The sequence below is a fragment of the Oncorhynchus gorbuscha genome, linkage group LG15 (genome assembly GCF_021184085.1).
Source record: "Oncorhynchus gorbuscha isolate QuinsamMale2020 ecotype Even-year linkage group LG15, OgorEven_v1.0, whole genome shotgun sequence".
Taxonomy (NCBI): Eukaryota; Metazoa; Chordata; class Actinopteri; order Salmoniformes; family Salmonidae; genus Oncorhynchus; species Oncorhynchus gorbuscha.
In genome coordinates, this window is record NC_060187.1 from 32637629 (window position 1) to 32662339 (window position 24711).

Consider the following 24711-nt stretch of genomic DNA (forward strand, 5'->3'; position numbering starts at 1 on the left):
CAGAGAACTGTAAGGAGTGGCGGCCAAAGGAGGAATTGGCTTTGGGAGTGACCAGTGAGATATACCTGCTGGAGCGCGTGCTACGGGTGGGTGCTGCTATGGTAACCAGTGAGCTGAGATAAGGAGGGGCTTTACCTAACAGAGACTTGTAGATGACATGGAGCCAGTGGGTTTGGCGACGATTATGAAGCGATGGTCAGCCAACGAGAGCGTACAGGTCGCAGTGGTGGGTAATATATGGGGTATGACACTGTGATAAACAATTTGTTGAGTAGAGTGTTGGAGGCTATTTTATAGCCTCGAAGTCGAGGATCGGTAGGATGGTCAGTTTTACGAGGGTATGTTTGGCTGTATGAGTGAAGGATGCTTTGTTGTGAAATAGGAAGTCGATTCTAGATTTAATTTTGGATTGGAGATGCTTAATGTGAGTCTGGAAGGAGAGTTTACAGTCTAGCCAGACACCTAGGTATTTGTAGTTGTCAACATAATCTATGTCAGAACCGTCCAGAGTAGTGATGCTGGATGGGCGGGCAGGTGCGGGCAGTGATCGGTTGAAGAGCATGCACTTAGTTTTACTTGCATTTAAGAGCAGTAGGAGGCCACGGAAGGAGAGTTGTATGGCATTGAAGCTCGTCTGGAGGTTATTTAACAGTGTCCAAGGAAGGGCCAGATGTATACAGAATGGTGTCGTCTGCGTAGCGGTGGATCAGAGAATCACCAGCAGCGAGAGGACCATGGGACTAAACACCTCCCTCTGCAACTGGATCCTGGACTTCCTGACGGGCCGCCCCCAGGTGGTAAGGGTAGGTAACAACACATCCACCACGCTGATCGTCAACACCGGTGCGTGCTCAGTCACCTCCTGTACTCCCTGTTCACTCACGACTGCATGGCCAGGCACGACTCCAACACCATTATCAAGTTTGCCGATGATACAACAATGGTAGGCCTGATCACAAACAACGATGAGACATCCTATAGGGAGGAGGTCAGAGACCTGGCCATGTGGTGCCAGGGCAACAACCTCTCCCTAAACATGATCAAGACAAAGGAGATGATTGTGGACTACAGGAAAAGGAGGACCGAGCACGCCCCCATTCTCATCGACGGGGCTGCAGTGGAGCAGGTTGAGAACTTCAAGTTCCTTGGTGTCCACATCACCAACAAACTATCATGGTCCAAACACGATAAGACAGTCGTGAGAGGGCATGACAAAGCCTATTCCCCCTCAGGAGACTGAAAAGATTTGGCATGGGTCCTCAGATCCTCAAAAGGTTCTACAGCTGCACCATCGAGAGCATGACTGGTTGCATCACTGTCTGGTATGGAAACTACTCAGCCTCTGACCGCAAGGCACTACAGAGGGTAGTGCGTAAGGCTCAGTACATCACCGCCATCCAGGACCTATATACCAGGCGGTGTAAGAGGAAGGCCCTAAAAATTGTCAAAGACTCCAGTCACCCTAGTCATAGACTGTTCTCTCTTCTACCGCACGGCAAGCTGTACTGGAGCGCCAAGTCTATGTCCAAAAGGCTTCTTAAAGCATTGTTGGTTAAGGGCTTGTAAGTAAGCATTTCACTGTAAGGTCTACTACACCTGTTGTATTCAGCGCATGTAACAAATAACATTTGATTTGACATCACTCTGGTCTACGGGATCTAGCACCTAATAACCTCAAACTCAACTCTGGAGCTCGAAGCCACTCATTTTTTTCATTGTTCCTATCTAATCAGGGACTGATTTAGACCTGGGACACCAGGTGGGTGCAATAAATGATCAGATAGAACAGAACATCAGCAGGCTCTGGACCTCGTGGGCTAAGAGTTGAAGACCCCTGATCTAATATATTACACTACTTCTAAGATGTGAGTTTGGAGTAAAGCTAAATACCATGTGCAATTGATCACTTAATAACGGCATACAAGAGAATCAACAACAACGCTCTTCAACACCTCATTTTATTGTCCCAACATTCAAAAGTACAAATAATTCAAACACAACAGTTTTATGGAGAAAAAAAAAACATTTACAGCAAGATTTTTTTGTTTCCAGTTTCAGAAATGACCTAAACTAGCAAGGATAACATGAAGTCATTCATCGCAGTAATTGGATTAATAATAAGGATAAGAATACTAAGAATAATAGCAATAATAATAATTGATAATTGATAAGGAATAACATAAATAGGAGAGACCAATTAGGCTCTGAATTTTTTTTCTTCTTTTTTGTCTTTAAAGATAGTTTATAGATTTTCAGATAGTAAACAAACACATTTCAGGAGAAAATGAAAAATGACAAGAGCCTTGTTCCTCTCTTAACCTTCCCTCCTACACTACTGGCTGTTGATTTCCTATTGGCAGGCTGCCACTAGAAGGCGCTACAGGGGATGTGTGAGCCATAGGGGTTGGGCATAGACCGAGGTGACGCATCCCCATGTTTCAAACACCCTTACAAACACACACACACACACACAAACGTGTTCACAAACACACTCATGAGCATGAACACAGTTCAAAAGACATAGGAAATATGTTCACACATCAGAACAACATTCTACTGGGGTCGTTGCATAATTCAAGCTCCAAACAGCTCTGGAGCATGAAAAGGGGTCTGTTGGTGTTCTGAGGTCAGAACTGTATAGTGGTTGGATGATGACAGATGGTCTGCCTAAGATGTGGTTATGAGAGATAGTATATATATATATATATATATATATATATATATATATATATATGCATGTGTCTGAGTGTTTACAATTTTCCTACACCTCATGTTTCCTGGCTCAACAAAATCCAATTCAGTACTTCAGGAACCATTCCCTATCTTTACCTTTCAAAATATATATCATATTATAGTATATAAAATATAGAATGGGTATAATCCATTAAATACCTTCAGTATTTTTAAATAGCAACAACTGCCATAAGTATAGTTAGTGTACAATGATCAAGATCTCTTTAAAGAGATGTTCTTTTGTAATTTTCAAACATGATTCTCTAAAAATAAGTTTGACTCTTAGGTGAGTTGACTGATTAGTCCAGTGCAATGAATGACCCTCAAATACAATGGACATTTGCTCATCGAATTCAGGTGCCTGAGCCTCCAAAATTGGATGTTATAAAATGTTTGAAAACTGAAAATTATGCTTCAGACCCACATTTTTGCATAAAGTTTCATCACAAAGCGGTAGTGTGGAGGGAGGGTGCGGAGTGGCTTTAAAACGACACAAACTGATCACAGGTTATATTGAACCAGAACAACTGTTATAACATTATATTAAGACTAAACTGTATTGAAAAAGATTTAAAGATTTTGTTTAACAAGACAAGAAAAAAGCAATAGCAAATTTAACTATCAACTAGGTTATGCATAGCGAGTAACTGTTTCTAGTAATAAGGGAAGAGCGTTTTTAGTTTTCAACTTTTAGATTTTTTTATATTGTAATTTATATCGGTACAATATCGGTACAAAGCACAAACGTACTAAAAGTTCTCAGTGCAGTGGACTAATGGAAGAGCCTCTCCCCTAGTCGCTTTGTTCCCTTTTGCTCAGAAACGTCACCCCTCCCTGTACCAGATTCACGCAAATACACAGACAACAGAACAAATAAATATAAAAATAAATAAATAATCAATATAAATAAATAGTTGAAGCAATGAAACAATCAATCGATCAATAAATAAATGAATAAATAGTTATTTTCGAAGCTTTTGTTCGGTTTCTTTTGCCGCGGCAGATACCAAAATTTTTCTCCAAATCTTTTTTACATTTTTTTTTACAAGCGACATGACAACATATTAAACAGGATTCCTCACGTGTTTTCTAAGTAACTGAACCATCACTTCATAAAGTTGTCATATGAAAAAGACAAGCTCAAACAAAAGACAGTGACAACTTATATAGATATAGATATTGTAAAACAAATGTAGACTATATATTATCTATTTGTACACAACAAATAAAGACACAGTTGTAATAGATCCTTTGAGGAAACAAATATCTAGACTAACAGAACTAGCTAATTATTATTGAATTTTGACAACGCTTCACACTTAGCAAGTAACCTAAAAGTCAGCAAGCCAAAGAAAACTTGTTAAGTGATTCTTACACGGCCCGAAGTCCGTCATCTGGTATTTCAGCAAGAAATAGTCTAACCAGATGGGGGCCAACAACAAAAATAAACAAGAACAGCAGCTCAATTCAATGCCAACATCGAAGTATTTTTTCTCTGAACAACACATAGAACAACAAATGTGGATATTTAAGATACGTGAATCATGTAATATAGCACCTACTGTTGATCGCTAAAGGAAGTTATTTTCAAATTCCACAAAATTATAGCAAAGAAAACAATAGATAATGTATGTTTTCTAAATGGATAGATGTGTATATATTCATTACTGATATCCCATAGGCTGATGACAAAAAGAAAACAAGTGGACAATGGGTCTTCTTGCTTTGGGCTCTCAACTGTGAGGATGGTTAGGCCTTGAAAGACCCCTCTCCCTTCCCTTTTGGGTATCGCTGTTGAATAATTACGCACTATGAAAAATTACAACGATCACCCGCCTCAATTTGCATCCCTTGACAAAACCTTCCATCTACAAAATCATCTCCAATCAATTTCTCCTAAAAACAAACAACCTTTGCTCCTAAAAAGTACCACGGCAGAACGAACAAGACAAGGTGGCGCCCACCCCTCCCCCACCGCCTAATTAGCCAGTCAAAATATTTTTCTATTTTTTCAAATCCAGATTCTTGTAAAAATTCTTCAATAATTATTTTAATTATCATATTATAAAAATAGATTTTCTTCTCTTTATTTTTTATTTTTCTAAACGCATTTTCAAGCAAAGAGATTTTCTCTTTGGCAACAGTGTTTTTTAAATCACTTAACCTGTCATCAGGATTCCTAACCCATCCCTTCCCTCTCCCCATCTCCCAAACCCCAGTGAGGAAAGACGTGTTTTGTTTGCAATACAAAACAAAACAAATGTTAGAAATTCTTTTTTCTGCATCAGAGAAAACAGGATTGTGTCATCCCTTAGAATTGTTAGGGGGTTTTAATATACACAAAAAATGAATGAATGGTCACCAATTTAAAAAAGAGCCCCCTCCCTTCTTCTGTCAGGGAGGCATAATTCTAACGACAGTGGATCCGGATTTAAAAAAAAAATAAATCCTCAATCAAGACCAAGAAAGTTAAATCTAAAAAGGACATTCTCTTCTTTGAAATAAGGGGACTGGTTTTTGCTACTGTTTACATAGAAGAGAAAATAGTTTAACAACCACAAGAACAGAAAGGATATACAACAGGAATCCTGTAGAATCACAGGGGTTCCAAATCATGGATATTTTCATCTTTCATTTTGTAATACTTAGGCAACATTGGCTTATAGTTCCAAAGTTATAGTATAAGCCATTTCTAGTTCTTTTTTGTTTGTTTGTTTGCTGTGTTCCTTCTGGAGAGTTGCTGTGTTGGGCGACTGTAAGGTGGTAGTGGTAGTGGTGACAGGGGATTTGGAGTGAGGAAGGGTTCAGGACTTGTGGGTCTTGTTGGTCTTGAACGAGACTTGCAAGACGCGGTCTCCCAACCGGTACCCGTTGAGACTGGCGATGGCCATGGCTGCCTCATCGTAGTTTGTCATGGTGACGAAGCCGAAGCCCTTGCACTTGTTGGTATTGAAGTCGCGGATGACCTTGACGTTGTTGACTGCTCCGAAGGGCCCGAACAGCTGCCATAAGACGCTCTCGTCAGAGTCTGGAGACAGGTTGTAGACAAAGATGCACCAGCCAGTGCCTGTGTGGCCAGGGATGTTCATGCCCACCAGGCTAGTCATGCTGTCAATGGTGATGGGAGAAAACCTGCACCACAAGATAGACAGAGAGAAAGAGAGAGGGAGGGAGAGAAAAATTACAATGTTAAGTGAAACAAATGCCCAATTGAGAGAAATAGAAAACCAACTGCGTGTGCATGGATTTACAAGCATTGAGATTGCAGGCCAAGGCATTTCCCTATACACTCAAGTTCCTCTCCAAGTGTCCAAAGTGAACCTCACCATGACCCCACTCTCTGAGTGTGTCTCAGGGAGAGTTGCGATATGCAAAAAACACATTTCTAATTCACACATGTGTATTAAAACACGTGTACATGTGTGAAATAGGACAAATAAAAGCACCCACCCACATACAGTACCAACCAAACAGTTCGAGCATTCCTGACCATCCTACATTGATTATTACATGTGCAACCCAGTGCACATGATGCACTATGACTAAGGGTCTGTCTGTGTACTGTATCCTCCTGCTAGACTATTTCCCCTCTGTGCGCCTCCATATTGACTGAGTGGCCTTTTCTCAAGGCTGACTGCTCTGTGGGGGGCCTGCTGGGAAATGGCTTCAGCAGCATCCGAGGGAGGGAGGGATGCACAGGGGAAGCTTTTCTCCCTCGGTCTTCCTGAGTGCCTCTATTGGGAGCTAAATTACAGGAACTTGCTGAATTAAAAGATTTTGAAATTCATCAGAGATTGAGTATGCAACCAAGTAAATCTGCACTTATTCGCCTTGTAATCTTCTCCCTTTTTGCGATAGAGATTTGAATGCTCAGTTGACTTCACTTAATTGCCTTTCCGCTTAAAGGAAATTTCCACTTTAAATAAAAGGTAAATTGGATGAAAGGTTAATTTCTTATGCCACCTCTCAGAATGACTATAGGCATTATTGGGTATGCTTTAATTGAGATTTCCGCTTTACTGCAGCTGTCTCGGAGAAGCCTCCCTTCTTAAGGAAGGGAGGAAGGAAGGAGCAAACTAAATGGAAAATGGAAACACTTTACAACCCAGTAGTATTAGGAACAAAGTGTATTCCATCCACCCACTCCTGCAGTCATCTGTTGTGGGGCGGATGAGGATGACAGTGATCGATAGTCTTGCTCAGACCACAGAGCCTCTAAGTATCGGCAAGAATCACTCAGACCTTTCATCAGTACTTTGGCCACGACTTGAGCTTTAACATTTTTGCCAACACAATATCCTTTTTGGTTCTTGTTTGTGTCTCATTACAGTCCCTGTGTATTTTCTAACAGCAAGTTCCCTTCACTAGGGTCTTAAAACCTCTAGTCACGTCAAGGCCTTTTCTAACACGTTCAATTGTATTCGGATCTCTCTGTCTGGGTGAAATAACACCTCCATAGTAATTCCGATGCAAATCCAGGTATGTGTGAGTGTGTGAAGGTGAGAGACAATCACGCTGGATAACAGAGCCACGGAGGAGACTCCAGTGGTGTCTAACAGGGCAGGATCAAACACACTGTGTGGTTCTTCCATAGAAAAGGAAAGGAGTTGCATAGCAACAAGGGCTGACCTGCAGCCATCCCACCCTCCCCTAGCTCCCACCTCCACTGCTCACTTCTAAAGCACACTGACTACTACTACACTTGCCTTTGTTCATTAATCATCAGCACTTCAAACCATGTGCCAAGCAAGCAAGAGGCTGTTCTGAAGGCAGGGCTTGTTGGATTTCTGTATTCCAAAACTCTACTGCTTTGACAGTTTGTACATTTTCAATAGTCTTTGCCTTGGTACTGTGTTGTTCAACCAGCAGGCACTGCAGCATATTGGTGAATATTATAAATGTCTTCTCTTCTTTTTGTTGTCATTTTCTTGGCCAGATCTTTTGCATCCCCCTTCAACTGAATTAATTGTTTCCTGCCCCCAGTACAAATAGAGGTATGTTAGACAAACGAGTTGCTGCCTGGGACATTGAGGTAGAGCTATGCGCTAAACAGTCTTTCCCATGCATCATTCTGTCACCGTCTTATAGTTGAGCCTTCACTCTCAGCAAGAATTGCTGCTAATCACTGCTATGGAAACCGATGAATTCAGTGGATTTGCTCTTTTCACAGAAAAAGCTATTTAAACATTCAATTTAAAAAATGTAAAAAGCAAATGCTTATTTTTCCATGCTACATCTGGGATCACAGCCTTTCTATTCCAGTGAGTGGACATCAAAGGATCTCACTGATTACTCTAACATGCAACAAAATGTCATCAGCTGATATCATGATGTCTCACAGCCGCTTCACTTCATGTTACATCAACAGTAGCAAAAGCAAAAGTTATGAGCAAAAAGAGGTGATCAGAAGTTGAGCTGCCTGCAGTGAAACAGCATTTCCTGCAGGGATCCAGGTGTCTCCAGCCTCTCCCATCTTGCCCCTTACTGACCCCTTAACCCCAACGCCCCATCACTACTGCCTACTGCTGTAATAACATGTTGTAATAAATGTATTATTACAACCATTATGGCAAGTCCTATTGAATTGGGTGGTTTGTTATTGTAAGTTCCATTCACTGCTTTGATATTATTGTTTTCAAACTGAACTTGATCCCAATGTAACATCTAAAGCTGGACAGAGGTTAGGCTAGAGTACCTGAATCCGGTAGAAAAACACGCCTAAAAACAGGAGCTACACACAAGAAAACAGAAATATACACAGAAACTATCCAAAGCAATCGGAATGTAAAAGTCAGCACTCATCATACTCAAAGCAAATTGAACATTAGAAAACAAAAGACGATTGTTTTCCTTTTGGACTAGTGGTTGGTGGATTCAAATTAAACAAGGCTAAAGAAAACCAAAAACATCAAGGCAGAATAACCTTGAACTGATTCGAATGCAAGTGACTTCTAAAAATGAAGAAAACAGGATAGAAATCATTTTGTCAACATGGACATCTGGCATTCGGTGAAGTTTTAATTACCTCTTTACGCCATAGGCCATATTAAGCAAATTGTCCAGCCTGTAAAGAGAAGGAGGGTTCTGGGGTTAATGCCAGGCAGATGGTTGACTCACTCAATGGAACTAATTCTACATCCCTGCCTCACTCAAAGAAGAAAGCCATCCAGAGATGGGCCATTACACTGAGGAGCCCCACCAGTCAGGGGTGGTGTCATTCACACAGCAACAAAGCAGCAGGCTAGCAACAGTACTGTACAGCGCTAACACAAGAGGCCACTCTGTGGCCCAATCAGCCAGCACACAGCGACATTTTCTTTTTTTAGCATGAGGCCCTATGGAGAGCACTCTCACGCTCCACACATTCTTATGCTGCACAGGGCTTTCAGAGTGGTTCCGTTGTACATCTGTGCTGTTGTGTTGAGGTCAGATCATTTACAAGTCATTTATAATTGTGAGTTAAGCCATAGTATTGATGTCAAAGAAAGTTTTGAAATCTTTTCTTTCTCAAATTCATTGTCGATCCTGACAGCATATAACAAATGACAAATAATGATTATTTATGTCATAAACTATGAAAACTGCTTTGCATCCTTATTCCAATTGCCCCTCAGGTACTTTGGCATTAAGTTTGTCATTTTCAAGAAGGTTGAGAGACAAATTAAACATATATTATACTACTAAATAGTATAATAATTCTATAAAAAAATAGAGTTCTGTCAGTGTAATGGTTTGGCATTTTGTTGAGAGATGGTAAAGGTTTTAAGAGAGGAAGATGACAAATCAGGGAATAATGTTGCATGGTTTGGACTAAGTAAACACTACTGAATAGTAACTGACCAAAATAAATAGCTTTCTTTTGACACCTGTCCATGTAGAATGTTAAATGGAATGGTGTTTGTTAGTCAGTTGGTCGGCAGGAAAAATCAGACCGGTCCTGCAGACAGATAGTCCCTGTGCTCAGTGGGCCAAGGATGGAAGACACTCAGCCACATAAATCAGAGGCTTTTTGAGTGAGCCTTGCGTGGCCACGCAATGACCATCATTTGTCACATGGGTCTGCACTGTCTCATGTCTTAGTAAGCCTTTCAGCCTAATGGAAGGGTTGGGAACTTGGGGCCATTCTAAAGTACCTCTCCCTTTCAAAACACTGTCTGTGCTGCAGGTCATCAGTGAGCAGAGATGCCGTCTGTGAACCTGACCAAAAAATCTAAACAAAGCACAAAAATGTGTTGACTCATTAAAGCAGCAATTAGGCCATTATGCGGGCTGGGACTGAGCAATCTGCTTTTGTGGGTAAATTAGTCAATTGGACTGGAAGCTCTGAGGAGGCGCTTCAGGCCACGGTGCTGGAGACATCTGATGGGCTACTGCTGTAAAAAAAATAAAAAAAACCTGCCTTGGATGCCAGCTTTTCACAAACCCTCTCCAAGCCCACAGCATACAAAAGTGGTGCCTCTCAATGCATGTAAATGGGAACCTTCCGTTTAAAAAAAGTATGTTAAATTAAAACCTGCTCCTACCTTACATATAATAAGCCTAATTGACCAATTACTGTCATTAGTAATGTGGAGCATCACTAATAACTGAAATCTACAATATTTTGCTTAAGGGATTATATTGCCTTCTTAGAGGTGGATCAGACAAACAGGCATTATATTGACTGGTGGCAAATGGGCAACATTGACAAGATATGTGATGCATTTCTGTCTGAGTTTGTGGATTAGGTTCAGCCCTGTGGCTGTTGGTTGTAATGCTGAGGAAGTTGAAATGCTCTGGATCTGCAGTGCTCAGACCCTGGATTCTACTGAAAATCATGTTGTATATTCCTAACTTTGTTGGTCTAACTTTTCAGAAATATATATTTTTTTTATTATAATAATTTGCTCCACAATCTTAAATATTTTTGGGGTTCAGATGATAATTTTCATATATTCTCATTGGGACTACAGTCTGGAATCGGTGAGTATCAGGCTAAGTATGTGTTGGGAATGAACAGTGGATGGAAAGAGGGATGACAGCTGGTTGCATTATGGAATAAGGAGGGTGATGAGGCGATGTGATGGAGACATTGTGAACGACAGAACCCCACTGTCTCTTGTAAACAGTTCTTCTCAGTTATGGGTGGAGCTCCAGGAAACCCACTCTTTGGAACAAAAATGCTTTCTTGGTTGAATGCACAAAGAATCAAACATCGTATTGGTGACTGATGACTTACAAGGTGGTTGATCGTTGCAATTAGACAATAAAATGCCATACTCAACTCTACAGTACATATAACAGTAGAAACATATATTTGAACCAATAGCCCAATGGCTGAACCTGACCTCCCGACCCTTGTTGTGAGCCCTAGGTATTTACCTGAACCTCTGGGCCTGGTGGTGCAGGGGGCCTGGGTACCGGCGGTTGGGGGACTGGTACAGCTGGGACAGTAGGGCTTGGCTGGTCTTCTGGCTGGGGTTGTTGGCGAACTTGACGGTGATGGGCTCAGCAGCTCCAGAGGGCTTCTGTCCATTCAGCCCCTTAATGGCCTCCTCAGCCTCTATCCTCTTATCAAAGCGAATGAACCCCACACCCCGCGAACCACCTGTGGGGCCAACACATCACAAACATAGGGCCGTCCTTTTACTTCATGTGGTTCCGGTTAGATCACACACACACACACACACACACACACACACACACACACACACACACACACACACACACACACACACACACACACACACACACACACACACACACACACACACACACACACACACACACACACACACACACACACACACACACACACACACACCCTAACAGCCCGTATTATCACTTTCATACATGGTACAGAGATGATGTCTGTTGTTGCTTTTAATAACATTGAAAGCAACGTTTTATAAAGGGGATACTATGAGTTGGTCATTATTTGTATTCCATACAGAGAGGGATTGTGTTATGTGTATAACAGTGTTATTTGAAGAAGACAGTATAGCGCAGAGGGAAAAGCGAAGGCACCACCATGATTTCCTGTGCTGTCAAAGAGGGGAGGCTATAGAGGAGCTGATGCCTGCTGATGCAGAAATGCTGTTGTGTTGTTTGTGCTAGCTGCTGTAGTGCTGTGTCTCCTCACAGCTCATTGAGGCTACTCCGTGAGGTGCGTTGGACTCAGCACACACTGCAGCTCTCCTCCTAGCTGATGGCCACACACTCAGGCCTCGCGCTATGTTGCTGGCGACATTTGAGTCGTCTCGAGGCAATGTTTTTTGACCGCCACCTGAAAGTAACATTTGGAGAGACGTACTGCCCAGGAGGTCTTTTCTTGGTCTCCATAAACGCGTGCTGCTCGTTTTTAATGAGGCTGGCTGACTGGCCCAGGGGACACTCGCTCAGTGACAGCATGCTGCCAGCACTATTTGCATAATACTGTGTGTGCACATCTATACACCACACACAGAAACACTTTTGATTGTCATTTCTCTCTCACAACGCCGCTTGCACTTATTGATGTTTTTCTGTTCCGCTGTCTCATTGTCTTCTCGAATCAGAGACTCTTTTCATATGTGCAGCCCTGAACAAACATTTACACACAATCTCTCCAACGCCGAATGCTTTCATTCACTCGAATGCTGAATAATTTAACTTATGGGTTGCTGCAGCTCTTGACAGACTCTCCCAATCCCTCCCTGCCTTCCCTGTACCTGTACATTGTAATTAGGTTGTCACTGCTAGAAAAGAATAAACACAGTCTGTTATTCCAAAGGGGTTTGAATTGTTGGCATACAGCTCTGGCTCCGATGTGAAACTAGGGTCACTGCTCCTTCGGTAGAAAATAATGTCATACTGATATTCCTAGGTGGTAACAAGTGCATACTGTTTTTGTACAATATGTTGATTTGTTTGCAGGGTTCTACACTAACTTTTTCAGTTGTTGGCACCATCACGATTTGGTTGCACAAAATGTTAAAAACATTTTTTTCAATAATTGATGATGACCTGTCCCATAATGTACCTGCATTCCATACATAACCAGGCCAATAATGACTAGCTATCTTTTAAATTAGCATGCCCTTGTGTTCTTACATTGACTTGGAGAGAATCACTGTAACGGCAAAGAAAAGAGACTGTTACAATAAAGTGCTAAATGTATTTTTTGCAGATTTCAAAGTACCATGTTTTCTGCGAAATCGTCGAGAGGGCAGAACTGGAAAAAGGATACTTGATACCAAAATGATATCACAGTAAAAAAAAAGTTACCTTTCCATCTACCTAAAAACGCTTAGGCTATCATTAGCATTGCTAACAGATACACAAAGTGGTAGACTTATAGGCCCTACTCGCACCGCACACAGCAGGGCTCATCATTCAGATAAAATTAGTGCCAACTAGTGCCAACTGAAAGCTACTGGTCCGAATGAAAAAAAATACTGTCCCAGGTCAAGATCTGACAGGAAAGCAAATGATGCGTGCATAATTCCAATAGCTGGTGATTTGATCTTTCATTTACGGGCTATCCAAGTAGCCTATACAGCAGGGCTCTCCAATCCTGTTCCTGGAGAGTACTCTCCTATAGGTTTTCGCTCCAACCCCAGGTGTAACTAACCTGATTCAGGTCATCGACCAGCTAATTATTATAATCAGGTGCTCTAGATTAGGGTCGGAGGGAAAACAGAGTTGGAGAACCATGCGGCAGGTAGCCTAGTGGTTAGATTGTTGGGCCAGTAACCAAAAGGTTGCTGAATCAAATCCCACAGCTGACAAGGTAAAAATCTGTTGTTCTGCCCCTGAGCAAGGCAGTTAACGTTAGTTCAACCAGCCCATAGACGGGACACCGATCCCGAAGAAGTGTTTAAATGCTGAAGAGACATCCCGAAGAAGTTTTTAAATGCTGAAGAGACATTTCAGTTGAATGCATTCAGTTGTACAACTGACTAGGTATCCCCCTTTCCCCTAATGTTACAGGGTTCATACAGACCATGGAAATTACAATTCAAGGACTTCAATTTTATATTTAATTGTTGTAATAGCCTATAGAAAAAAAACTCAATGTATACGAAAAAGTATGCATTACTACCCATTGGCATTAAGCATTGACATTATTTTTACTTTCTAAAATATGGTGTAACGTAAACTCACCCCATTCCGTACAAATGTGCGTAACCTCAACATTCAAATGAGGCTACAAAGGAAACGAATGGGACTGTAGCGCGTTGTAGCGCGTTGATCGACATGGTAATGGCTCTATAGTATTGGAGAAAAGTTTTTAAAAACTGACCCTCCGTTACATCGTGGTGTGTCATGTCGTAACGTACAGCACGCAGAAAGCAACTAATTCTGTCTTACAATCTCTCTCCACCAGGTGTAGCACTTCTGTCATCCTTTAAAAACAATAAATGGACAGTGATGGGGGGTAACGGAGATACCTAGTCATTATTTGCATGCAATCATCATTCTCAAAGCCGCTGTTTACTTCTAAGATCACTTTAGCACTGCCTTAAAAACCTGATTCAAATTCGACACAAACCATCAAATAGGTATGTAATGACACATTATATAAACTCTGTATAATGTTTTATTTACATTTTAGAGGCGATAAGTTAGACAGATCGAGTGAAAATTTTCCCACACGACATCTCTCCTTCTCACTATCACGCATTAGTTTCACTTCCCCACCCGCCATTTAAAAAAAGACCTGACGGGGCTCATTGCCTGCTTGAATTATGCAGAAACGGGCAGTGTTTAGGTCATGTAATTGAGTCTGTTGGAAAGGAGAGAAATTGTGCTTTACAATGGTATTGACATTACAGTTGATCTGGAAGTATTACATTTTGGGCGCTAAAACAAGGGCAATTGTACGGACCAAGGCGATGTACGAGTTTACGTTACGCATCACTGACCCTGGATAAGCTAGTGACTGGGCTAACACAGCTAACCTTTTAGGTCAATAATATGCTGTTTTTTATTAACATTTTGTTGGCTTTATAAACATGAGAGAAATTGAACTAGCTAGTAGCTAACGTTAGCTAGTTAGTTGTACTTAGGTAGCTTACATGGTTAGCTGACTTTCTCAAAACAAACTTCAATGTGGCTAGCTATTTATTGTCCCTAATGCTAGCCTTTACAGCCAAATATCACTTCAGAAACGTATTGATATGGCCTGCATTGTAGACCATTTCTCCCCTCTTGCTGCAGCTTTAGCTCAACTTGAATTAACAAATGCTGTGAAAACCAGCGTGCTGTAAACATTCTAAAGTGTGCTTGGTTTTGTTGACATGTTCAGTCTTCACGCACTGTTGCTCCTACGGTACTAATCTGGTGAGCACCTTTGGAGCAAGGCATTTGATTGGTTTGACATGTTGCGAGGCGTCACTGATGTAACACCAGGTTTCGACCGCACTTTAGCTGATTTCTGCTAATGGTTCGCGATAAGGCTATCTTGATTATAATAACCGGTTTAACTGCAAGAAGCGCAACACCCTTCAATCGAAACAAACGAAAGCGGCTGCATCTCTCAAAAACCGATCAGAAATGAAATCACGAAATAATTATATTAGAGCAGTAGAACTTCTAAATAGGCTACCTTAACTTCAATGACTTTTCAAGGACCAGAGAGCGTTAGAGGAAAAGTCTGATTTTCAAGGTAGGCAAAATGACTGAACTGCACATCGCAAATATTCAACCAAGACTTTGAACTTTTAAATATCTGGTTTGCATACCCATTCTTGCCAGCATTTACTGGTAAATATAATTTGGAACATATTTACTACCGCTGTTGGTCTTCGGTGAGTTGCTCTACACAACAACCAGCTGTTTATGAGTTGCTCTACACAACAACCAGCTGTTTATGAGCTGCTCTACACAACAACCAGCTGTTTATGAGCTGCTCTACACAACAACCAGCTGTTTATGAGTTGCTCTACACAACAACCAGCTGTTTATGAGTTGCTCTACACAACAACCAGCTGTTTATGAGCTGCTCTACACAACAACCAGCTGTTTATGAGCTGCTCTACACAACAACCAGCTGTTTATGAGCTGCTCTACACAACAACCAGCTGTTTATGAGCTGCTATATGTGTGCAGCCGTGCGTATGATAAATAATCGACACAACGAACGAACAGTTTTGGTAATCCGTCTTTAAAAATAAAAAAATCACTGGCCCAAGCGGGCCACTGACGGGGATGATTGCCTGGCTCAGAGGGTTCCCGAAACCTGCCTTGTATGTCGAGCCCTGACACACAAAGACAGGGGCATTCCCGGGCAGTTGTTGCCTCTTTAGAAATATGGTTTATTTTTGGTCAGTTGCACATTACTGTATGAATAAAACATGATAAAAGTGAAGCCATAAACCCACTAGCTACTCATGTCAAGTATTCCCCTTGTGGAAGAGTCGGGACATTATAAGACTTAAAGAATACAGTATTTTTGAGTTTCTAGAGCAATGAAATACCTGTTTACACCCTGTGGACTCATCTCCTGTAGGGATATGACCACACCTCTAGTGAAGAGAGCAGACGAGCACCAGTGGTCTATGTATGCCCCTTGGCCTTGAACTGCACCAGGCTGCAGCTGTTTGAAGAGATCTACACTACAGCAGTGCTTAGCATACAGCTGAAGGCTGCAAACCCACATTCAGGGTGGGATCTGAGAAAAACACCCCAGCCACTTGAATGAAGTGTTGACTTGAAGTGGTGTCCATTAAGGAAGGGGTGTAAAGAGTGGAGGGCTAATGCAGTGGTCTCTTGAGAACTAGGTCTGTCCCTGTCTATGTGGAGAGGTGTGAGGATCTCTGTGCCTATATGGTAGCACTGTGGAGAGAGGTGTGAGGGTCTTTGACCCCACGAACAGTAATTCCTCTCATTTCTCCTTTCACTGCCGTATAGACCTTCTGGGCATGAGGAGAAACACTACTACTGCACTACTACTGCCTAATGCAATTACACCACAACAGGTCAGGCGATCATGAACTTTGAAGCAGTGACTGTGATATCCTGGCAGAGAGAAGAGACTCCATACAAACAGGTCTGTGTGTCAGACAGTTAACAGCAGTCGCTTCAGAATACAATCTAATGTAGGGTATAAGTTTTGGCTTTCATCAGTGGTTCCCTCAAGCAAGGCAGAAATCTAACAAAACAATCCCAGAAGTTATCTAGTTATCTATTTTATTTTACTGAATTGCTGTCAGTGTTGATATTGTGGAGTATCCCCCCCCCCCACTAGCATTTCAACATTTACATAATGAGCTTCCAGATGTTTGTTTTTTTGCATATCAAAACAACAAAGCAATGCAAACAGGCAGGCTGAGGAAAACTGGGAAACAGACGGTGGCAGGCAGGCAGCTTCAGCCGGTTCCAGCACTTATCACAGGCCATACTGCATTAGGCCACAATGTACTACAGGCTACAGGCAGTTTCATTCAAAGTCATCAGCCATGGCTTATGTAACTCTACCTGTACTTATCTCTTCCGAGCACACATGAACACAGAGAATGGCTGGTTTATTAATAACCACAACCAGAGAAGACAGTGGCAAGGAGCTGCCAGTGCCCTGACAAAGCTTTCTGCACGCCCACTGCACCCAGACACTACCACGGTGCTCCCCAACACTTCACTCGGCAAACATTCCTCTGGGAAATCTGGAGGGATCTGAGAATCTGTCCAGGCGGCTGATGAAAGCCTTCTCTCTCCGCTCCAAACCTGGGCGCTTTGCTACCGTTTGTCATTCCGTTCTTTGAAGTGGCTGTAGCAACTGTATGGAATGTTTGTTAAACTTACACATGAAATACATTAGGAAAAAGCCTCTCCCTGCCTCCTAATCAGAGAGAGAGAGAGAGAGAGAGAAAGAAAGAGAGAGAGAGAGAGAGAAAGATGGAGAGAAAGACCTGTTCTTGTTTTATGTAACTTAGTTTGTGGGGATAGATACAGATGGTCTTTGAAAAGGCAGTGTGAAAGAAGCCTTTGAAGAGCTTAGGTGCTCTCTGCTCCGCTCAGTAAAAGCAGAGTTAAAGCCATCTGTCTGCTTCTATGTGTGACCGCAGGCCAAGGTAACTATGCAATACACTCCATGTTATGGGTTCTGGTGGGTTATAGAGACACCAGGAAAGAGATGAGTTGTACAAGGTCTTATTGTATCTGTAAATAAATCAGGTTTGCTCATACAGTCCTTAGCCTTGATCTTCAGCCACACATGGTGGGATTTTACATGAGCCAGAATGTATTACAACATTCCTCATCGACATCCACTGTAAAAGTGTAGCTGTGTCTATGGAGAGGAAGCCACACACTGATTGATCAGGGTTTTAATATATGTAGTGTGTATGAATGTTTTGCATGCTCTAGTCTGTGTGACTAGGCGTAACTTATAAAAGAAAGCTCTCCGGATCAATTGTATTGTCCTTTTTGAGGAGATGTGTATTGACTGACTGCTGTGTGCCTGGGCCCTGCAGAGATGTTGAGAATATTTAACTGTTGATCAAAGCCTCTCCGTATTATATTTCCTTCACGTTGAGTTTCTGTTCGCATTGAACATCATGATCTGACTACTTTCCCCAAAGGTTAGAGAGAGTGATGCGATATAAAAATGCTTCTCTGCGATATTTGTTCCGATAGAGGGGAAATACACATATCCATTCTGCAGAGATCAACAGAAAGAGAGAAGAGAAAGATACTAATATTGACAAAAGACTTTGGTTACATGATTGATGTGTTATGCAATAACTGCCAAGCCTGCATCAGTGTGGATGAGCGACTGGCCTACCGTGTGATGTTCTGATTGGTTATAAAGGTCATTGGGGTTATTTCTTGATGGACAGCAAAATCTTCATGATCAGGGCAGTGGCAAGAAATGTGGGCTTAGGCTTTGTAATAACATAATTCCCCAGTCCCAACTCATTGTCAAATCAATGTGAGTTCAGTCCGCCATCCTTGGACTATTTGTAACAGAACATTGTCTTCTCTGACTGTGAACTATGCAAACTGTGACTCAAAGTTCTTTCTGATGATACTGAGCAGGAGACTGACTGCAATATGCATCACGTTGATGGTCTGTGAAAATGAACTAAATCTCCTAATTAGTGGGTTTGAGCACATTTGTCCAAACCAAACCGATTCCTAGATTGGCCTTTGGAGCTTGTGTGCTCACTCTGAGCCACAGTAATGTCTGAAACTGAACAGATGGAGGGGAATTCTGATTTGGAATATCAAATTATGTTGATGATATTGGCGTGTGTGTGTGTAATGATGTTGAAATCAATGCATGATTAACTGTCCTATACATATGAATGGTTAACCACTCAAAAGTAAAGGACAAAGGCAAAATTTTAAAACTAATCTCTCTCTCTTCCCCTCTCTCACCCCACAGTTACACTTGTGTGAGTCGCAAGAGAGTTTTAATTTACGGTCCATTTCTCTTTATGGCAGTATGTGTGATGTGCTAGCTCTGAGCTCTCGGGCTCCTCTAAAAACCCTCCTTGTTTCTTAATCACCAGCAACTAAAATTTAATTAGAAATTCCTTCAGCAGATCCCCCTGCCTCAGGGGAGGCCTCTCTGGGCCGGGTAGGGCCTGTATGTGCTGGTGGGCCAGGCACTTTGTGTGTGTGTACGTGTGAGTGGAGAAAGAGAGAGAAGGAGAAAGAGAACGTGTGCGTGTGCACGCATCTGAGGCAGAAGATTTGCCTGTCTCTCTCTCTCTCTGTGGAGTGGTTCTGGCACTGTGAGACATGTAAGGTTATGATCCTGCCTACTGTTCCCTTCAACAGTGTGATTGGGATACAATGGAGAAGAGACTGTTGGCACACCAACAGGATGAGCATTGGGCTTGTGGAGAACATGCTTGGGAAACTGTTTCTGTCTCTTAAGACCAACTGTGTGCAAGCATGGTAATACCATTAACTATTTAGACCTTTTCTTTTTTTAAATACTGCTCCACAGAATGCGTCAGACATTCCATTCCATTCCATTTAGGCTATTCAGAGGTTGATTTATTTATGACAGTGGTATGAGACAAGGTTAATGGGAATATCTAGCTGGATAGTACTGTAGTTATTTGAACAGATGTGTTTTCCACTGCCTTTACTTTTTGTGCTGTTGTTTGTGATCCCGAGGGCTGTGTGGAACAGGTCTTGTGGAAACATAGCCTCAAATAAACAGACCTGCTCTAAATTTGATCCTGCTCTGTTGTGTGTGGAGGGCCCCAGTGTCAGGGCTGATTTATTCTGCTTAGGCAAATGAGTGTGGCTTACAATGTGTGGTACTCATTCTGCTTCTTCAGTACACACAACACTGGAGCCTGCCGCAGGCAGACAAAACCTCTGAAATGGATCTAAGAGCTGTGCAATGGAAGTCATGCTGCATGTTTTGGCATCATGGTTTAATCTCTTTTTGTGCCTGTGCTCGGGTTGTGTGTAGGGTGTGTATGACTCAGATGAACATAAGTTTATGTATATATGTGTGTGTGTGCATATTTGTGTGTGTTATCATGTTTAGGCCAATGCATGTGTGCTGTGCTGGCAAGAGGGTTAGACAGTGTGTGTGTGTGTGTGTGTGTGTGTGTGTGTGTGTGTGTGTGTGTGTGTGTGTGTGTGTGTGTGTGTGTGTGTGTGTGTGTGTGTGTGTGTGTGTGTGTGTGTGTGTGTATAGGTTTGTATGTATAGAAATGAAAAGGCTCCCCATGGATACCTGTGACCTGGTCCACCAGGATGCGGGAGGTGATGATGCGTCCATACTGGGAGAAGAGCTGCTCCAGGTCCTTCTGGGTCATGGTCTTTGGCAGACCACTCACATACAGGTTAGCGTCTCGGATGGAGGCTGAGCTGGGACGTGCATATGACACCTTAGGAGATAGGTAAGAGATAAAAATGACTGTAGCATCTATGAGAACATCTTGAGCGTAGAGCATTGGTTTGTATTTTTTCCAGGGCATTGGCAGAGATGTTGGTGCAAGTTGTTTTTAATGACCTGAATCACAGGGCTTCACCTTACTGAGCTTGTTTTAATTAGCACATAACTTGCGTTACAGCAGATTCCATCTAAAAGCCACTTACACATTAGCCTAGCAGACCCCATGCAGAAGAGATGTGAGGAAGTTAGTTTGGCACCAATTTATCTTCCGTTTTATTTGTTGTATAACATTCATATTTGTGTACTGTAGCAAAAGGCTCACACATCGAACCCTCATCAACCCTCATCATTAATATGGAAGTATTGGACAAAAATATATCGCTCTTGTTAATTCTTACATAAAAACAAATGCACTCACATACGGTAGATGGGAGATCATTTGTATTTACAGCCTGTAGATGAGGGTGGGAGAGAGAGAGAAAGAGACGAAAAGAGGTCGTTTGGAAATCCTATTTTGGTGAGGGGGGGGTTGTATGGGGATGGATTGTACTAACTATAACTATGCAACCTAAATGAGGTGGGTGCCTTCTCTCACAGACCCCTCCACAGTTCTGTAACACCCTCTCTTCAGTGTGCCACACTCACCAGCACCTTGGACAGCGCCTCTCTCTCACACACTCAGAGTCCCTCACACTCCCACTCTCACACAGACTGTCGTTGCTTGGCTGTCATCTCTCCTGTTAGCCTGGGTCACAGCTCTCATTCTGTCAGAGCACACACTCACCTCCCTCAGTCTAATTTAGATGCTACCATTTCCTTAACTCTTATTTTAAAAGGTCATATAAACTGTAGTATTACACTATATTGGAAGCTACTATTTGAAGGCTGTTCTGTTTGTCATTGACAGGGTGTTCTTCATGATCTTTAACTGGCAAATCAGACCTTCATATTGCAGTCGTGCCATGTTCACTCTCTCCTGAAACAGTTCCTGTCCTTTGTTGAATGCTGTTCTAATTTCTAGATTGCGATCTGGTTTTACTTTTTCAAAATGTGAGTTTAATCCTGTTACCATTGCTGACTGGAGAACCTTTTCCATCCAGGGTATACATACAAAGACATAAATCTTTAAACACTGGTTCCTGAGTGGCGTAGCGGTTTAAGACACTGCATCTCGGTGCTAGAGGTGTCACTACAGACCCTGGTTCAATTCCAGGTGGGTGTGATTGGGAGTTCCATAGTGAGTGATTGTGAGTCCCATAGGGTGGCACACAATTTGCCCAGTGTCGTCCGGATTAGGGTTTGGCCAGGGTAGGCCATCATTTTCTAAGGCTGGCCATGCTTTCCACCTGGCTACCCCTACCCCGATCAACAGCCCTCCATCCCCACAGCAACTCGCCCAAGCCTCCCCCATTTCTCCTTCACCCAAATCCAGATAGATGATGTTCTGAAAGAGCTACAAAATCTGTACCCCTACACATCAGCCGGGCTAGACAATCTGGATCCTCCCTTTCTAAAATGATCTGCTGAAATTGTTGCAACCCCTATTACTAGCCTGTTCAACTTCTCTTTGTATCGTCAGAGATTCCCATAGATTGGACCCACCCGTAGCACGCGCTCCAGCAGGTATATCTCACTGGTCACCCCCAAAGCCAATTCCTCCTTTGGCCGCCCCTCCTTCCAGTTCTCTGCTGCCAATGACTGGAACAAACTGCAAAAATCACTGAAGCTGGAGACTCACATCTCCCTCACTAGCTTTAAGCACCAGCTGCCAGAGCAGCTCACAGATCACTACACCTGTACATAGCCCATCTGTAGCCCATCCAACTACCTCATCCCCATACTGTATTTATTTATTTATCTTGCTCCTTTGCACCCCAGTATCTCTACTTGCACATTCATCTTCTGCACATCTACAATTCCAGTGTTGAATTGCTATATTGTAATTACTTTGCCACCATGGCCTATGTATTGCCTTTACCTCCCTTATGCTACCTCATTTGCACATGCTGTATATAGACTTATTTTTCTATGGCATTATTGACTGTATGTTTGTTTATTCCATGTGTAGCTCTGTGTTGTTGTATGTGTCGAACTGCATTGCTTTATCTTGGCCAGGTCGCAGTTGCAAATGAGAACTTGTTCTCAACTAGCCTACCTGGTTAAATAAAGGTGAAATAAAAAATAATAAAACATTGTCAACAAGAATTTGTTCTTAACTGACTTGCCTGGTTAAAAAATGTACTTGTGCAAATAAAAACATCTCGGCATAATCACAAAAAATCCTATTTAACTCTGAAGGCAAAAGCATTGGCAGTTAGCTTCCCCTGTGGCCCTCGTCTTTCAAACCTTCCTTCCTTCTTTCCCCTTTGGTTCTATCACTTTCTCTCCTTCTCTCCCTGTCAGCCCACCCCAGATGTCTTATCCATCAACACCTCCAATGGCTGTAACAAGTAAGTGTGTGTGTGTGTGTGTGTGAAGAGAGACTGTGTAGCCCTGCTCTTCTCACCTCCAGCGGGCTTCTTCCTCTCACACCTCCACAGGGTAGCAGCAGCAGAGTTGTGCTGAGAAACTCTGAGGTGTCATGGAGGAGGAAACCACACGCTTTAAAAGACAGAAACATATCCCAGAAAGACACCACCTGTGTGTGTGAAACTCTGTGGCGAACCGAGCCGCTCCTTTTTGTTTACACCCTACAGTGAGGGAGCACTGAGGGTACGAGTGTTATGGGGGTACTAGAAGGAAAACGTGTGTATGGAATAGGGAGTGATGTGTCTGTGAGTATTATGTGTACACACATACGGATGGATATTCCCATAGGCTTACTGTACACGATCGCCTACATATTAACTACAGTATTGTACTGCATAAGAAACACGTTTCATCAGCTGAGGTTTGGTGTGAAACTGGAAAGTCATATCAAAGACACTAAGCTCTTCATGTCAAGTGTCTTCCCGAAAAGAGGGCTCTAAATGTTTCCTCTGCACATCGACGTATGAACTGTAGTTCAATGACACCACAAGCAGCTCTCTCTTCTCTCCCACCAGAGAGCCTCACACTGGGCTGCAAGACAGAGCTGTCTGCTGCTATTAGGGAGTCTGTCTTCATTTTCATGGCTGCTTAAGATAACCTCTGGTGCAGAAAGAAAGGCCTGTGGCACTGCATGGATATTTTAAGTAGATAATGACCTTGAACACACTTATTAGAAGTTGTAAAAGGGACATTTTCTTCAGTGCTGCTAAAAGGCCTTATTGATATGGGTAGCACAGTCTAAATAATGGGTTTCGCACAATGGCAAGAATGAAAAGAGCAAAACTCAAATCGAAGGGAGAGAGACAAAAGGGCCTAAACCTCTCATGCAGAGAGGGAATCTGCTGCTATCACTGAGAGCTAGGGTGAAGTCGAAGATGCTGCTCCGTCTGACTGGATAAGATGGACAGACAGAGGAAGCTGAACGATGTGTGTGTATTTGTAAGCGAGAGAGATAGGGGAGGACAGTGCGTGTGGGGGGAGAGGACATCGCTCACTGGTGTACTTGCTCTTTGGACTGTGTGCTCCAGGATGATGGACACGGAAGATCGCTTCCGTTTTATTACACACAAGCTGTGGGAGGAAGAGGCTGTGCAAGAGCTGAGGAAGCGAGGAGTGTGTGTGTGTAGCTCTGAATATGCTATGGGTTTTGACAGCGCCAATGAGAAACAGCAGTAGGCTCTTCTCTCTAGCCCAAGGGGACAGGCCATGGCACGCTGGTGATTCCTAAGTGGGCTGCTTCCTAAAGACAAGCCTGATGCGTGGGGACTTGGGAGGACTGGGGAGCGTCACTGCTACAGAAGCCTGGGTTGGGGGCCTGGGTGCTAGCTTGGCCCTCTGGTTTTCCATCTCAGCAGACTTCATTAGTGAGGGAGAGTGGCAGCGGGAATCTACAGACACGGACCCAGTGACTCATCCTAACGCCTGTCAGCTACGCTCAGTGGGTGAGACCTGCGCTAGAGTAACTGTGGGTCATACTGACTGTCACAATCTGACACGCACAGAGAGCTCTGGCTGTCTCCCCACGCCCTTGCCTCTCAAGAGCCCACTTCAAAGCACTGTGCTGGATTGAAAACAGGCTGGGCTGTGTTGATCTGGTGTGGCTGTTTCCCTTTACAATATTG

The 24711-nt window shown here is 42.8% G+C and overlaps 1 protein-coding gene across 7 annotated transcripts in view; it reads right to left on the reverse strand.

Moving 5' to 3' along the window:
• Positions 1-1940: 1940 nt before the first annotated feature.
• Positions 1941-24711, reverse strand: part of elavl4 (ELAV like neuron-specific RNA binding protein 4) — a 72204-nt gene continuing 49433 nt past the window's right edge. For 4 of the 7 annotated variants that reach the window (XM_046301891.1, XM_046301896.1, XM_046301898.1 and 1 more), the window contains 4 exons: positions 20399-20552; positions 11095-11329; positions 8759-8797; positions 1941-5865 (listed from right to left, as the gene is read on the reverse strand). In XM_046301891.1, coding sequence (XP_046157847.1) covers positions 5538-5865; positions 8759-8797; positions 11095-11329; positions 20399-20552 — 756 coding nt within the window. In that variant the 3' untranslated portion in view covers positions 1941-5537. The remainder of the gene's footprint in view (positions 5866-8758; positions 8798-11094; positions 11330-20398; positions 20553-24711) is intronic. The other 3 variants (XM_046301892.1, XM_046301894.1, XM_046301893.1) reach the window with 3 other exon arrangements.